At 36.7% G+C, this 18,554-nt stretch overlaps 1 protein-coding gene across 1 annotated transcript in view; it reads left to right on the top strand.

The window, feature by feature from the left end:
- The window catches only part of LOC145668188 (angiotensin-converting enzyme-like), a 128,153-nt gene that overhangs the window by 76,523 nt on the left and 33,076 nt on the right, over nucleotides 1–18,554 (top strand). Inside the window, exons 5-6 of the mRNA XM_081735829.1 lie at nucleotides 1,018–1,279; nucleotides 4,152–4,260. Of these exons, the coding sequence (XP_081591955.1) occupies nucleotides 1,018–1,279; nucleotides 4,152–4,260 (371 nt within the window). The remainder of the gene's footprint in view (nucleotides 1–1,017; nucleotides 1,280–4,151; nucleotides 4,261–18,554) is intronic.

Raw genomic sequence — 18,554 nt, 5'->3', positions numbered from 1 at the left:
GTACGGGCGAAAACAGCACGAATGTAGCGCTAACGATGGAGAAAACTTGGTGAAATTTGACAACAAGTGGTGGGTATGGTTAGATTTATGGCAGACTGCGTGAAGTCGACCGGACTTATTTTAAAGTTGCTATAATTTATACAGTTTAGCATCACTAACGAAAAATTTACTTTAGAAAACAGCACTTGCGTAGCACTAACCACGAAGCAAGTTTGTTGAAGTTTGGCGACAAGTGGTGGGCCAACTTTACGGACCTCGATTTTGGTCTATAGTATACAAAGGACTTAGGCTTGGGAGCAACATAAGTTAAACTCATAAAAATGTATGCAGTTGAAACATTTCATGAAACAGGAGGAAAATAAGTTAATATTGGAAAGATATTTAAATGTCACATTTTTAGCACTTTTCTTAATGCGTACTATTTTATTCAATGGACGTGGTTCAGTCGATTCTTTAACCTTAACCTTTAGTGCTAACAGTATATACATAGTATCACTTCGGATACCATCGTAACGGGACTTTACCATTTAATGTTTAATTGTAGAGTGAAAGTATGGGTAATGGGAATGCATAGATTGTAACACTGCATCATAGTTTTATATTATGATAATTCAAAATAAAATTCTTAAAAAAATACTGGGATACTAACATATATATAAATTATTTCCTCATAAAGGCTTTTCTTCCAAGGAAGTTTTTTTTAATGCTTTTATATATGATGGAACACAGAACGCAACAACAGTTTATACGAGTATCTATAGAGTTAATGCTGCTTCGTAATATAAGAGGCAATTGGAGAATGGAAAATTTTTATAAATGTTCCTTTGTTACTTCCTTCTCGAGTGAAGTATTAAATTTTGTATTATACTTCAAAAGTAACCAATTGAGATTCGAAAGGGTGATAATTAGCATCATAGCTGTAATTACAGATTGATCCAGAATACTTTAACGGAATGTCAGAATATTATTTTTTGAAATACATAATATACTAAGATGCAATGTTTCCTTTAATTTCAGGTAACATGTGGGCCCAAAACTGGGAATTCCTTCTAGATCTTATAGTTCCTAATCCCTCTTTTAATTTGAGTGCTTCATTACAAATGAAGAAGTACACAGCTGAAGCAATGGTGAAAAGAGCTGAAGACTTCTTTATCTCTCTTGGATTGCCCGCCATGACACAAACTTTCTGGAGACGATCGCAACTGAAGCAGCCAAAAGATGGTCGAAACTCGTCTTGTCATGGCTCTGCAGCAAATATGTTCGATGGAGATGACTTCAGGTAACGCTATTGAGAAGTCAAAACCATTCTACTGCGTTTTATGTAATTGAATATTTAAGAAAGAATGAGGCGAAGATTAAAAAAAAAATAAAACTGCTGTATTACAGATAGGAAAAAGGCTAAAAAAATATTTTTTATCCAACGTAAATTTGTTTTTTTCTTAGAGGAGTGATGAATACATATTTCTTTGATTTTGGCCATTTACGATCAACTAAAGTCAATTTTGGGAAGTAACAAACGCATGTTAATGTGCAAGTAACGATAAAGCATTAGAATATTGTAACTAGCGAGTAACCAGTATAAAATGTATTCGTTATTTTTTCAGTATTACTTTCACATATTTGAACTACACAAAAAGAAGAAGCGATTTTCTTTCTCTGTTTATTTTAAAGACCATTTGCTAGTATTTTCCGAGAATGAATTTTTATGAATTAGTATTTATGATTAGGAAGTAACTGGGGAATTGGTGACTGAAAAATAATTTGGAAGTGTTTGTGTTTGGAAATTGGGAGGTGCCATTGCGATTTTCTGTTCCTCAAGTAGACAAGCAAAATTTACTATGGCATTCTTATTGATCCAAAACACTTGCCATCAGCTCAAACTACTAGTTATCATTATGTGTAAGTTCTACAAGCATCTCGAGTTCAAGTTAAATCGAGATATTTTTCTGTACCAATTTTTGATTTTTAAGAAGTTCATTGTAAAAATATAAATTAAAGAAAAATAAGAATTAAGGTGCATTAGTAGATGGATCAGATTGTTTCGGTAGTATAGTTATAGGTAGTGCATGCCTGTCACATGGTGACCAATACCCAAATGATTATGACATTTCATTCAGATTTGACAGATGCTTGAAAGAAAAAAACTGAATAAGAATAAGAATGCATAATAAAATTAATTAATATTCTGAATATATATATATATATATATATATATATATATATATATATATATATATATATATATATATATATATATATATATATATATATATATATATATATATATATATATATATGTGTGTGTGTGTGTGTGTGTGTAAGGAACATTAATTGTATACTGAATACATATAAGTCAATACTCAAATCAAATACAAAAGAAAAATATTTAAATACTACAAGAATGTGAGATGCTAATTGGATATTCAAGTTGTCATACTTTACCCATACGTTGCAATTAATTATAGTCAGGTATTCTTTTTCTTAAGTTTATAGTTAATATGCTGGTGTTTGCTTCCCAGAGGCTTCTCCATCATTACTTCGAAGCTCTGTTTGTCGAATGAATGCTGCAGATATAGTGATGGGCCCAGAATGATCATTTGGTTTAAAAGTCTGAGCCATTATTTATTCTATTAGAGATAATGAAGGGTGAATTATATGCAGGGGTATACTATTTTATATGCGTGAATGTCCTTGTTTGACCAACTATTCTTCTTCTTCTTCTTCTTCTTTTTTTTTGAAAGTTTTTGACACTTTATTTTGAGTTTTGAAAGTCCAAATAATAATTTCTGATAAATATTGTTATAACACTGAAAGATAGGAAATATTGATCAGTTGCTTTTCTGTTTATTTCTTTTTAAAAGGGTTATTTATCACACAGAACGTCACCAGATATTTTAACTTCTCTTGAAAACAACAGATCACAGAAGCACATATCGAAGTCAGTTTGATGTTCTGTTATAGTTTTCGTTGTTAAGGGAAAGTTTATTTTCCAGTTAACACAACTTTGGCCTCAGGTTACTATCACTTTTGGCTGTTTTGACCATGTTTACTTTAATTGTCCATTGTGTTCCATTCCAACTATGTAGAAAAAACATTATGCATTATAATATGATAAATCACCTATTATATGTCAATTGTATTACAGAAGCTCCAGCATCAGACACTGTACAGAAATGTATGAAAGAAGAGCCGCTTTTCTTTTTCTAATATAAAATCATTAAAACACTTTCACATCTTTATTACAATTAATACTCAGCATGTATCAAAGTACATATTTGAGTGAACCGAATTCTACAACAGATATTCTGTCTGTTGAAATTGTAATTTGAAACATGTATATTTCTGAGACACAAAATTGACTTCGGACAGTTTTTCTTTTACATCGTGGAAAACCAGTCTTGTACTTGGCTGCTTTTTGGTATTAATTCTTCATTTATTCCTATCCTAAATTTAAAATTCATGATCTACTGATCTTAAATTCATCACTCGCAAATGAAGAGCTTTCTAAGGTTTTATTTAGTAGACTATTCATTTAATATTGTGCTGTTTAATTCCCTAACAGTGTATCTCTGGGATCATTCTCCGCATACAAACTAAATTTTCTAACTCACGGATAACGAAGGCCAACCAAATAACTTTTAGTAGGATGTTATGCAGTGAGGATATTAGCTTTAATTTCTTGGGGTAAATTGAGGGGTAGATAATTTTTTGTAGTTATGTTTTGTGTATCAAAAAGGATATTTTTGTGTTGTTCCACATATATCACAACACAAAATATCTGGGGTCAGTGGAGGACGAGCGTAGGAAGCAGCAGGGTGCTCGCCCCCACCCCTATGCCCACTCTGGCATCATCTTTGCCGATGAGTGGTCAGCATATTGATCGAAATCCATCGTCGTTCTTTCTGGTTTTCTAGAGTGTAGTTCAATACATGTCAATTTTAAGAGTCCAGAAAATTCTCTAAACTCAAGAGAATCGAATCAAAGGCATGTGCGTACGAAACACATACGAACTATAAATTCACCTACAAAGATCCAGCGAATCAAGAAAGTTACGCTTGGAAGTATGTGTTTAAATAATGAAGATTATTGTAATTAATCAAGAAAGATTTACAAATACCTATAAATTTTCTTTTTCGCAACTTTCCTTCTAGAATGTTGCTGTGTGCAGAAGTAAATGAAGAAGACTTTTACGTCATCCATCATGAAATGGGTCACATTGAATACTATATGGCATATCAAAATCAACCTGCTATTTTCCAGGTACATATAATTATAAAGTGTGTGTGGTGGTTTTATGTTGTATTGTAAAATTCTGTACAATAGCTTCGTTCATATTTCTATACATATATGGCGGAATACGATGGCAACTTCCTGCCCAGGACAATTCGTTTTTTGAAAAAGATCAGCAGTTCAAAAGAAACATGTTATGATTGTAAGATTTTTTTGTTGTTGTTGTTGTATATTCAAGAATCTAATTAGTGATGAGCAAATGCAAGAACAAGACCAAGACCACTTGCACATCCAGTCTTGGTCTTGCACATCCAGTCTTGGTCTTGCACACCCAGTCTTGATCTTGCTTGCAAGAGTCTAGCAAGTCTTGCTTTTAAGAAATCTTATGCTTTTCATAGGTAAATTTTACTCTGAATATAAGGGAAATTCTACAATGCACCAATAGTAACAGAAATACAATGTATGTTTCTAAATGTAGACTTACTATAGTTTACCTTCGTGTAAGTATGAAGATAGTGTAGGTACAACTTAGGCGATGACCTTTATTTTTTTTAAATGGGTGCCCACGCTTCACTAATTATAAGATAAATCACAACGTTTCGTAATCTTTTTATATTTTTTTAACAGATACTCCAATACTCCACTGGTTCTCAAACTGAGGAGACTACCCCTGGGACGCATGGAAGAAAATCAAGACGGCATAGATTAATGAAATGCCATAAATTGAAAAATTATTTTTACACTCTAAAGGTGTCAGATACTTTTTCTTTTCAACCACGATTAGCTAATCTTTGTATTGAACAAACTTCCAATTAAATGCTGAGATTTTATTTCACTGATTGTAATATGTACTCAATGGAGGCAGAAACATTGACATTACGCAAAAGTGATGAAAAAATTGGAGGCTTTCGAAACGTATGCATGGAGAATAAAGGAGAGATTTAGGTGGGTGGAACGGAAAACGGATGAGAAGGTGTTAGAAATAGTAGCAATGGAGGAGAAAAGCAGAATTTTAGATGTAATTAAGAGGAGGAAGATGAATAGTTGAGACATTGGCTGAGGAGGAACTATATTTTGAGGGGCGAGCTAGAGGCATGATGGAAGGAAAGAGAGGGAGGGGGCGAAGGAGACTGTAGTTGAAGGAAGGTATTAAAACAGAAAATTTCTATGTTAAAACGAAGAGACTAGCTGAGGACCACCGTACATCGAAGCTTCTCAGTTGCAGCAAGTGACCTGCCAATAATGGCAGAATAGCTATGATGATGATGATCATATATTTGGTCTAGGAATTAATTCGTGCGGGTGGACAAGAGATGGCGCAACGAACGGAGCGTCCCACAGTTCCGTGTATCCACACATGTGTTGCAAACCCCTGTCATCGCGTATCGTTCGTAGTATAGGGCAGTGGATTAAAGCGTCAACAACACCAGTTTGTAGTTAAGTGAACATGGCGCAATTTGTGCCTGATAAAGTGTTTTTGCGGGGTGTCCTGCTGCATTACTTTAACATGCAGAAAAGTTCGACTGAAAGTCATCGTATTTTGGTGGAAGTGTATGGTGACCATGCTCTAGCTGAGCGAACGTGTCAGAAGTGGTTTGCACGGTTTAGAAGTGGTGATTTCGGCTTGGCAGCCCAAGAGCGAGCTGGACAGCCAAAAAAATTTCAAGACGAAGAATTGACAGCATTGCTCGAGCAGGATTCGTGTCAAACACAGGAACAACTTGCAGCAGCATTAGGCGTTGATCAAACAACAGTCTCCAAACGCTTGAAAGCCATGGGAATGATTCAAAAGATGTCACATTGGGTTCCACATGAATTGAAAGACAGAGACGTTGAAAGACGAAAAACCATTTGCGAAATGCTGCTTCAACGACAGAGCAGAAAGGGGTTTCTGCATCGAATTATTACGGGTGATGAGAAGTGGATCCATTACGAGAACCCTAAACGAAAAAAGGCCTGGGTGAAACCAGGTGAACCAGGTCCATCACAACCAAAACGAGATATTCACTGTGCAAAGGTTATGCTGTGCATATGGTGGGATATGAAAGGTGTGGTGTACTATGAGCTGCTGCAACCGGGTGAAACTATGAATGGAGAACGTTATCGACGACAATTAATGCGTTTGAAGCAAGCTCTGGCCAGAACACGACCAGAATGGGAGAACAGACATGATAAACTTATTGTTCAACATGATAACGCTCGCCCACATGTCGCAAAACCGGTCAAAACCTATTTAGAAAATGTCGGATGGGAAGTTTTACCCCACCCGCCGTATTCACCAGACGTTGCTCCTTCGGACTACTACTTGTTCGATTGCATGAACAACGATTTGATTGGACAGCGGTTTACTTCTTCAGAAGATATCGAAACATGGGTCTCTGACTGCATCGCTTCCAAGGATGAGGACTTCTTTCGCCACGGAATCCGTACATTGCATGACAGATGGGCGAAAGTGGTGGCTAGCGATGGAAAATATTTTTCTTAAGGTATTTATGTATTTTGTGTTTGTACTACAGCTTCAATGTGTGCGTACCAACCGCACGAATTAATTCCTAGACCAAATATTTAGCAATATTGGCCAAAAAGAGAGAGAAAAATTAAAATACTAATGATTAAAATCAATCTTCTTAATATTTTAGAATAATTTGAGTGAAAACTGAAAACGACTCAACTGTGTCTTTTATGTAAACTCAATTTATATAAATACTTTTGGCCTATATTAGAAATACAAAATAACGACATCAAACTCTAAGTTATTTGAAATAACTGTACAAAATCACTCTCTTGTGAATATGGATTATTTATTGTTGTATAATGTTACATTGCTCAATCTTCGATGTGTCGTATACCTAAGGAGGCTATAAGTTATGTTGATAAACAATTATTCAACGTATAAGCATAGTCCATTAAAATAAAACTTGCGGTCACGTGCACTAAGTTTTTGCCAATGTCATGAAAATGTCATTTCGACATTAATTTTATGAACACACATTAAAAATTTCCAACGGATGCTTGAGCCTCGGAGCCAAGACTATACTCATGTAGTCTTCACGTATGGTGTACGGAATTACCGACGTTCAATACAACATTTCTCTTTAGTTTTGGAAGAACATCACTAATATTTTTTGAAATAAAATATATAGTTTAACGTCCCACGATTATGCACCGAAGCTAAGGAAGACGACGATGATGAGAGATGAATGAAATGGTGGAATGAAGAAAGTAGGAGGCAACGGGAAGATCCCGAGAAACTCCACGCATATGGTGTTTGTCCACCATAAAAGCTCATATGGAGCAAGATGACACCTGTGTGGCTTGAACTACAGAAAACACGAACAACCGATTCAGAAAATGACATACTGTAGTTATATGCTACAGGGGTAGATCGACTCACACGAATTGCATAAACTACTGGGAGCACATCCACACCGAGAAATTTAAGTGAAAGATGTAATGATTTTTCCCTTTCCTTTTTACATTGTATAAAAAAAATCAGATAGTACTGGTACTTGTGCAAGACTCTTGATCTCGGTCTTGCAGGTATGGTCTTGGTCTTGCATTCCTTGCTCTTGGTCTTGATCTTGCATAGGGATTCCTAGTCTTGGTCCTAGTCTTTATCTTGGTCTTGTATGTGAGACTCTTGCACAAACTGCAAGACAAAAACTCTTGCGCTCATCACTAAATCTAATTCTCACAAATTTGAAAACCTTTAGATTTAATTTCTACATTTCAATGGGAGTGTGGAATCTTCAGAAACCACGTTTCTTAGTAGAAAGATAAATATTCCCAAATAGTACTACATCTCTGCACTGAAAAATCATACATTCTCTTTTTATTTGACATCTAACATAAGCCTGTTTAATTAGCTTTTTAATTACTCGCACGCAACAACGAGTAATCCGTGTTAATTCTTTATTCCTCGAATTATAGATGCAAAAGATTTTCTATTTCTCAATTAGATTATAAACACTTAAAGCACTTTTAATATTATAATGGCGTAAAATGGAAATTTACAGTTTCACAACTTCCAAAAAAGGGAGACATTTTATATTTTCTTTACGCCTGTTATGATCTTTAATTACTGAATTTTCGTTACCTCCGTAAATCTATATTTTGGAAAGACTAAGAATGAATCCACAGTTCGACATTTGTTTCTATGTTATTCTTTCAAACACAATAGTTGCTACAAAATTACAAACTAGTCAAAATTCAAAGAACTACAAAAGATGTACGAAAATTCAAAAATCGAAGTAAAATAAATGTTGACTGTAATTGTACAGAAGGAAATACACAGCAAGTTGTACTATCTGTATCTTTAGTTGGGGAGCTGGATGGCCCACAGAGTCAAGTTTGGCACCGTTTGAAAGGCCTCGCTAAATGTAGTTTAAAGTCGACGTAAATTGATCACACAGAAACAGACTTATAAGGACCTTTGCTTCCTATTTCATTATAACTACAAAGCTCTTCACAAAGTAAATAACCTTATATTAATTCAATTATTATTTGACTTGAAGAATACAGTGACATTTTATATAACCAAATACTCAATTATAAAGTAATTTCCAAAGGGCGTTCAATAAGTTTTGCACAGATTGTATAATATTTTTATTACTAGCAATATGATGATGAACTTTTAGGTGAACATACTTTCATCCTTTGGCTTCAAAATGGTAGTAATTATTGTTTCCTATTGTTCACAGGTAAACCACAATGGACATTAAAGTAGACATCAGGACCCGACAACGGTCGATAATGGAATTATTGTTCAAAATCGGTGATGAAGCAGCTACATCAATTCATAGAAAGTAGGGATGCGCACGAGACAAGATTTATGGCTGTTTCGTCTCGAAAATGTGCTGTAAAAGTGACGCCTCGACCCGAAAAATGTATATTTCACTATTGGAAGAGCCGTGTCTCGACTCGAATTTTGTCAGGAAAATCCTGTCTCGACTCGTCTCGTGCGCATCCCTAATAGAAAGCTGTTTCCGGTTTATGGGGATCACACATTGAACCGCACCAGTATTCAACGTTAGTTGCAGCGCTTTAAAAAACCTAGATTTACAGATTAGGCCAGAAAATTACGGCTTCCTTTTTCTGCGATCCGTGTGGTGTCATTTTCATAGGCTTAAAAAAAAAAAAAAAAAAACATGGCTCCATAATTAACAAGAAGCGCCAAATCAAGATACCGGAGCTGCAAGGTAATGTCATCAAACACCATCATGACAATGCCAAGCCCCACACAACCATAATGACATTTAAAAAATCATGAAAAAAGTTATCTCTCGGCCTCCCTATACTCAGGACTTGATTCATTCGGATTTCTTACTGTTTGGTCCTCTGACGGCCCACCTGCGAGGATAATCATTCGACAGTGACAGGATCCTCATTTCTTGTGTGAAACAATGACGTAAAAGTTAGCCTCCTGAATTTTACTTAAGTGCATTCAAGGCATGGAAAAAAAAAAACATTCGACGAGATGCGTCACAACAGATGGCGGCTACATTGAGTGACATGGTCTTGTAGCCAAAGGATCAAAGTATGTTCACTTCAAATTTCAGCATCATATTGCAATTAATAAAAATATCATACAATCTGTGCAAAACTTATTGAACGTCCTTGTAATAATGAAAGTGATAGACTTCTAGATTTCATTCTTGAACGAAAGAAAACGGGAAAATACTGTAATAAAGATAGGTTGACAAAATTTCGTGAGTATCTATGGCTTCTAAATGAACTTTTATTGATTTGTTTTCGAAACTTTTTGATCGATTTAGAACCAGAAATGATTTCATATTTTTCACTAATACTTCTGTATTATGAATTATCCCACACATAAGGCTACAAAACACGAATGTTTTGTTCTGTTGAGTTTTCGTGACAGAGCAGATTGTGCCGCTTCTGATGCTCTCATAAAAGATCAACATTAATTCATTTTTGTTCCACCTTTATCAGGGCTAATAATATTTAGTATAACGAAAGAGTTTATTCAGTATTTTTATCGGATACCTTTGATATTTGCATGTCACTTTTCCTTCCATCAAATGAAAGAAAATGCAATATTGCCTGACAGGAGTCTCTAGAAGCGCTTACTTTTTTTTTATTCTGTTATCTTACACAACGCTATCTACTTTTAGTTCTTCCTTGAAGAAAGCATATTGTCGTGTTTTGAAATTTTGCAAACGTACACTGATAAATCTTTCACGTAAGTTGTTTAGGTAATTTTTAAATTACTAAATAAAACTGACAACCGATTATCCGCATGAAAAAATGATTGGGCAAATAATAGGCTTGTAATTAACACATTAAAATTGACCTTTAAGTTAATTTATCATACAGCATTAGTGTGCTGAAAATAGACGCTAAACTTCAACTAACAACTCATCCCACTTAGAGCCGCGACATGTCCTCTGGACTTTGATAACTTCCGAATTTAAACTGCGTAGTGTGCGTTTCTTCACGATAGAGTACCGTTTTGCATCCGTTAATAGATGTATCAACATAGCTCAGCAGTATTTGGGAACTAACAATCACCAGAGATCTTCCGGAAAGGTGAGATGCAGAAGCGGATAGGGCCATCGGGCTTCCGCGCGATGCCCGGTGCGCCCCCCTTCCCAAGTGCCCCCTAGATGCAGCATATAAAAGAAAATTTCGAACTGAACGGAACAACCTTTAAATCTAGAGAATCAGTGCAGTGGAAACGGGAACCAAGAAACATATTTTGTTTCAAGTGAAGTTCATACGTACGGCGAGGTTGAGTTTCCGGTTTTCTGAAAGTTTAATCAAGCTCCCCATCCTGACCGTAAACAACAAACACTTCCGACGTCTCTGTGTAATCATAACTTGTTATATGTATATTATTTTGCATTTAAAATTAGGGTTAGGTTATTTTGAAAATTATTACAGGAATCTTAATTTTTTGATACCAGAGAACAGACAATGAAACAAGCGTTTCTATAGGGTGGCCCGTAAGTATATCCTGCATGAAGTTTTTTCTGCGTGCTGTTATGCATTCTCGTTCATAATATCACGTGATACCGTGTTCTGTAATACATTTCTTCCGACTTTCCTTCTAGTTTCTTGCAATATATATTTTGATGAAGGCCTACTCAGCTTTACTTATAGATAGCCTCCCCCGAGGCTTTAAACTGATTACGGACCTGGTGTGTACTGTCTTAAAAACTACTCAATCGATCATGTGTATATTACAAGTTAGCCAGAAACAAAGTAATCAAACAGGGTAACCAAAGTATTTGTCTTTTTGGAGCTGTGATAAACAAAGAGCAATACAATGGTTCGTTCAAACGTTTAGGTTTCGAAGTAATCTCCATCAGCATACAACATCTTTTGTCAACGTTCTTACAGGTGCACAATATTTTGATGGTAAATCTTGGCGGTCGTGGATAGAAAGACGTCCTTGAGTGCATTCCGCAGGTTTACCTTATTTGCGATGGATCTTCCATGGAGGTGGTTATCGAAGATGCTGGATGATAATCTGTTGGCGCAAGGTCCGCTGAATATGGTGCATGTCGCAATGTCTCCCAGACAAGTTGCTGAATAGTCTCCCGGGTCCTCTTTGCCACATGTGGCTTGGCATTGTTGTGCAGGAACAACACACCTTTGTGATTCACCAATGCCAGCTCCTTGTGCCTCAATGCAAGGTGCACCCTTTGCAACTACTGAGAGTATAGATCAACAGTGATGGTCTCTGACACTTGGAATGAGCTCGTAATGCAGTATTTGGCGACAATTCGAACATACTGAGAATATAACCTTTCATGGGTGCAGAGGTGGTCTTCAAGTGTGAAGAACAGGGTCAAACAATGTCTGGTACGTTTGAGAGTGTCATAGAGAATCCAGTTTCATCATCAGCGAGCAAGCGATCAAAAATGAGTATGTTCAGGTGCCGAGTGAGCAAGGACAAACAGCAAGTCACTCGTTGTTTTCTTAGCAGACGACAATGTATGGGGTACCCACTTGCTTAAAGTGAATGACTTCTCTATCCCATGCAGGTGCAGTCTGACTATTTCAGAGGAAAACATGTAACATTTCTGCAAGTTCTTCACATGTTATACCACTGTCGTTGTTCATTGCTGGTTTCCGGGCCTCGTCATCTAACACGTGGTCGTTCACTGCTAGATTTATCCGAAAGGCTCATATCTCCCGAACGGAATTTCCGGAACCAATGCCCGGCAGTGCGTTCGTTCACGTAATTCTCCCCAAATGCCTAGCAAATGCAAGCGGCGACGATGCGGTAGCTGAGAGGCCCACTTTAAAGTCATACAACAATCACACGCGAACAAACTGCTCAGACACCTAATTTTTCTTCAACACTGGAGGAGCTATGATTGCTGTGTGTACGCAACATAGCTGTATTACTGAAAGTCGATAAGAAAAGTCCCGATCGTTTGGCAGACATGTGCGTCATTTCATTTCCTCTCTGTTAAGGCATGATTAATGGGATGTCAGAAACGGCAAGAACTCTTTTGGTTACCTTGTACTTATGCTCCATTGAATATCAAGGATGCATATCAGTCAAGGGATAGTTTCAGTTCTTTAATTATACCATATTTTTCTTACGTATTTATTATCTTTGGCGATTGATGGAGACAATAAATAATTCGAGTCGGAAAAGTGGTGCTCATAACCTTTCTGAAAAGAAGACAAAGCGATTAAAAGCAGATGCTGATGCATGCAGAAAGATCACAGACCTATTGAGTGCCTCAAAACCTGCAAGACTGCCAACTATTGACTCACAACAAGCAGAACACAATATTGAAGTTAGCGATCCTACCTCATCTGCTAACAATGTTACTGTCAGAGTGAAAAATGAACAAGGAAATTCTGTGTCCATGAATGCTGAAATTAGTGCTCACACCACATCAGCTACGAATGTTACTGTCAGAGTAAAAAATGAAATAATAAAGTTCCACTTCCACAAGTCTTGAAATTAGTGCGCTTCCAACATCCAGTTCTAGTGATGCCGATTCCAAAGTCAATGAAAACACTGAAAAGCATGATGCGGCAGAGAACAAAGCAACAAACTATTTCATACGTCTACAAGAGAATGATATCCTCAAGTTTTTTTCTTTATTTATTTCCATCTCCATCAACCGAAATAAAATATAACCTTTAATCCTGAGTTTTCTTATAAACGAGCAGATGACACCCATGGAACTAGACTGTCATATTGTTCTGCTGAAAATGGGTTTTTTGCAGGGTGTGCATAGCTTATTCTACAGATCGAACCAACACATTTGTTAAAGGTTCTGTATGTGACACTAAGCACGCTTATTAGCGAATAAGAGAACACGAATCTTCTAAAATACATTAGGCACGTGTGGATGTTTACATATCTTACAAAAGAGAACATAGTGTTAAGAAACTACTTCTTCATGGACAGCTAAAATAAGGGCAGCATCAGGTTGAGAAGAACAGACAGGTAATGCAGCGAGTTGTCGAAGTGCTGAAACTCGTTGGTAAAAGAGGGCTCAGTTTACAGAGGAAAAGGAAATGAAGCAGTTTATAGACTGGAGACAACTATAGATCATAGAAACTTTATTGGAGATTATTCTTTTGTTAAGCAAATTTGATCTTCCGTTTAAAAGTCATTTAGATAAGGTCATTGAATAGAATAAAATAAATCTGAGGGAGTAAGGAGAGTGGCGGTCACAGAACTTCCAAAATCCACGGTGAATTCTGGACACTACTCAAGATGAAACAGTTTAGACCAGTGTTCGCTTGTTTTACGGTATGTTGTTAAAACTGTTGTTAAAGAAAGAATTGTTGCCATTATAAAATGCGTGTCTACTACAGGCCAGAATCTCTGCGATTTACTACTGGAAATTCTGCAAAAGTTGAACCTTGGTATTAAGAAGTGTATTGGAAATTCAACCGATGGTGCAAGTAAGATGCAAGGACAATATTCGGATTTTTAAAAACACTTAAGTATCGTGTGCTCTGATCAGTTCAGTGGAGTATTTACGATTTTGTTTTGGGGAGGGGCTTTGCCTGGAAATGTGAAAATTCTGATAGATTTTCATTTACTTTACTATAGTAAGAAAGATTTCGGGGGGCTTAAGCCTGGAAGCCCCTCTTAAATACGCCATTGGATCAGTTATATGTGTGGTGTTGCGCTCACATACTCAATCTTGTCATATGTGCTGCGACAGAAAGTTGCATTGATTCTGTGTCATTGTTTGTTCTGCTGAATGCCTGTAGTGTGCGGTATTTATACGTGAATCTTATCTGCAAATGGACATTTGGAAGATCAAATGTCAACAAAGGCGTCTTACAGTTATTGCGGAAACAAGATGGTGGCCCAAAGACTCTGCTTTGCAGAAAGTGTTTGATCATTTTTCGAACCCAGAAAATGCTTTATACATAGAGTGTATTATAACAGTGAAGGAGATTGCTTCTATCAACTGGAAGCTAGGTGCAAAGCGGAAGGATATATAGATCTTCTCCAGTTCAAAACAATTCTGACAGTACAAGTGTTCCTGAGAATGTTTCAAGTGACGACCACTCTGTCAAACTACCTCCAAACACAGGGTACTGATGTATTGCAGTCATATCAAATCGTGCATACTATTCTGTCCCAACTAAAGAAGCAGAGAGCTGATTTTGAATCCGTTAAAAATGCAGCATTAAGGTTTGCAGAATGGACCAATAAGATATTTGAAGAATTAGAAGTGATTTCTTTGCTTCTACTGACCTACCGACAACGCGCCTGCGCAGATGGAAAAAGATTTTTGCCTATAAGTGTGAAGATGAAGCTGCTTCTGATCCAATGACAAGGTACAGCATCGAATCATTCAACACAATATTGGATATGGTAATTTCGAGTATATCGTCAAGATTCAAGAAGCAAGATAGATACTTTATGGGCTGATTTGTCGTTTTTGGATCCTAGAAGCTTCAACCAAGTAACAGACCTTCCAGGTACGGCTTTCAATAAACTTACATACTTTCTGAAAAAATTCAGTAAAGAAGTTTCCAAGGATTCTAGAAAAGAAGAACTATTGGACTTGTCAAGAAAGTGGGAATCCTTGAAAGTCAGTCTTGCTGACGAGTATAACCGGCAAGAAACAACTGATTATGTTGATAGCGCAAGTGATTCAGGATTAGAAAAAAAATCTTCACAAGGAATGTGAGTGCAAAACGTGTTGCAAAAATTATTCAACGTGCTGTTTTTGTTTTTTTAATTTTGTGGAATTATAATTCATATAGGGATGCGCTCGAGTCGAGACATGTCTCGAATCTCGACTCGACTCGACTCGAATTCGAGTCGAGATTCGAGTCGAGACACACTTTGTAAAATTCGAGACGAGTCGAGACAAACGTATTTCTCGACTCGAATTTTCGAGTCGAGACACGAGTCGAGTCGAGACGGCTCTTAAAAATCTCGACTCGACTCGAATGTCTCGAAAATTTTTCTATAATTTTTAATATTATTTTGAAGAAAGTATTCACTCAGAAACAGCCTTGAAACCAATTCCAGCTTTTATTCCTACAGAAAGGTACAGAACGCATAAAATTAATAGTTAATCTTTAAAGATCAAGATTTAATTTTCAGCTCAATTCAGTTAATTAGAACTAATAGTTAATGTTGTTGTATTTGGTTGTACTGCAAATATAGTGATAATAATAATAATTGATTATCTAGTTTGTATAAAACTATTATCCGTAGTTTAAATCTAGTTTGTATAAAACTATTGCGATAAAGTGAACTTCATAAATTCTCTGAATGAGCAGTTGATAGTCTATAGTAATTTAGCATAGTTATAATTATTGTTTTTGTTCCCATGAACGCAATAGGGTTACGTAACTTCTGGATTATTCGCTTGCCCAACCATTTTGAGGCTTTAATATGTTGCAGCATATCAAGAGCTACGGATAATATATAATGAAACATTTGTTGTACATCACATATTGTGATACGAGACTATTTTACATAGTATATCTTATCTAATATAAATAAAATAAAGAGTTTGTTTGTGAGTTTGTCTGTCTGTTTGTGTGCGACCTGGGGACCAGACGAGTGGACCGAGAGTTCCCAAAATTTGGTCACGGGTACCTTGGTCCAGGCCCCAGATCAAGACGAAGCGTTTATTTTTAAATTTCGAACCAGGGGGGTCTCGGAGGGGACGTTTACTGGGACCGACCTGGGGACCAGATAAGTTGACCGAGAGTTACCAAATTTTGGTCACGGATACCTTGGTCCAGGTCCCAGTCTAAGGCAAAGCGTTTTCGTCAACATTGTAACCAGGGGGGTCTCAGGGGGGCGTTTAGCGAGACATGTAGTAAAAGTAATCCAAATTGATCGACATTAGTGTCAAATCCATAGTTTTCACGGTCGCTGAGATCAATGGTGACACTTCCATCAGCGATGACTTGCAAATTCAGCTACCACTGTATGCGGGCCGGGTGTCAGCGGGTGAGGAATACCGAGACATGTATAAATAGCCCATATTGATTGATACTAGTGTCAAATCCATAGTTTTCGCGGTCGCTGAAATGAATGGTGATACTTCCACAGGTGTTGACTTCCAAATACAGCCCCCATGCGAAGAATGGGTATATTAAGCTAGTATTACAATAAATGGACTGCTTGGATGCCAAGAACTAGTACAGATAAGTACCTTTCACTTCTGTGAATAGGTATTTTTTTAAAGGATTTTTGTATACACTAAATTATAAAACAATGAACTACATACAGTAGTTATGGTTTTGGTTCCCAACATAAAAGAAATATGAATTGTTCATGAGATATTGAACTTTAACTTTCACTCCTGGAAAATTTCAATTTTGGAGTTAGGCCACTTGGCATCGAAGCAGTTCACTGTAAGATAAATACATTCCGCACATTAGTAACATAGTTGTTCAGGAGCCTTCGATTTCCATCCTCTCAAATGAAAGCTGAACGATTGCTTGGTACATGCTGACTATATAGGAGAAATAGTGTATTAAGTTTTCGAGCTTTGGTGCGTATCCGTATTTACACTCTGATATAACTTTAAGTTCACACTCAAATCGAGCTAATTGTTTAATACATTTCGAAAGCTTTTGTTTATATGCAGCTCATTAAGGAAAATCTATTTCATAATCGTAACATTTATGTACTAAGAAACTATGAACGTAAAGTGGACTCGACCTAGCCTTGTGGCTGCTGTGACTCAGTGGCACAGCTTTCACCCTTGGTGTGTGAGGACTCTGATTCTGTGTGTGTGTGTGAACTCCGTGGCTAGTGTACGCGTCTTTGTCGTGGAATACTCGGGTTCAATTCCCGGCGCGAGCTCATGTAGTTCGGATTCCACGTTAATCAGTAGGTCTACATACACTTCATATATCCTCGCTGCTGAAAGAGACGGTAAAGTCAAAATCAACTCAACAATATATATGCGTGTGTGCTTATGTGAATTTCCTCGTGGCTGTATGGTTAACACATACGCCTTGATCGCGGGAGACTCTGGTTCGATTTGCGGTGGAAGCTCATGAAGTTGTTACCGGTATCACACTTTAAACTGTAGATCCATGCCTCATATAACCATACATATAATATATATGCATTTGATACACTTATTTTCCGACTTGGAAGCCATCGAAAATTTCCGGACACAGAGTCCCGTAGACCGAAAATGAGAAACATGGCTACAGAGTAAAACTGCCATAAAAATTTAAGCTTTTTAGGCTAACTTAATCCTTATATATAATGCAACTAGCTTGGCCAAGCTATAATGAAGGAAATGCTATCATTTGCAACACTCTGAGAATAGAAAATGTTCGCCAGGTATTACTATCCTCCCCTCTCCTGCAGAATGAAAACCCTGACTAAAACTTAATATTATATATATATATATATATATATATATATATATATATATATATATATATATATATATATATATATATATATATATATATATATACAGTGGCGGATCTAAGGGAGGGGCTATAGGGGCTATAGCCCCCCCTTGACGTTCGGGTATACACTGGATAAAATGGACTTCAATCCTGCTTTACACTGGATAAAACGTCAAACTATGGTTTAGCCCCTCCCTTGATCATATCCTGGATCCGCCCCTGTATATATATAACTATTTTGTGTAATGTAACAAACAGTGGCGGATAGTATTCATGTTTTCTTGCAGAGGTCCTTACGAGGGTTCGCTTCCATCTTCCTCTCCCCAAGAACTAATAAATTAAAAAATTGCGATTACTTGTTAATCTTGTAAAATTGCGATTACTTGTCCATCTTGTACAGCGGGGGACACTTCTAAATGGTACACCTTAGCCGTAAATCTCCATATGGCTGTACCATTTAGAAG

The sequence above is a fragment of the Thermobia domestica genome, chromosome 13 (assembly GCF_964235325.1).
Source record: "Thermobia domestica chromosome 13, izTheDome1.hap1.1, whole genome shotgun sequence".
NCBI classification, from domain to species: Eukaryota; Metazoa; Arthropoda; class Insecta; order Zygentoma; family Lepismatidae; genus Thermobia; species Thermobia domestica.
The sequence above is the reverse complement of the archived record's forward strand: the minus strand, read 5'-3'. Positions and strand labels throughout refer to the sequence as shown.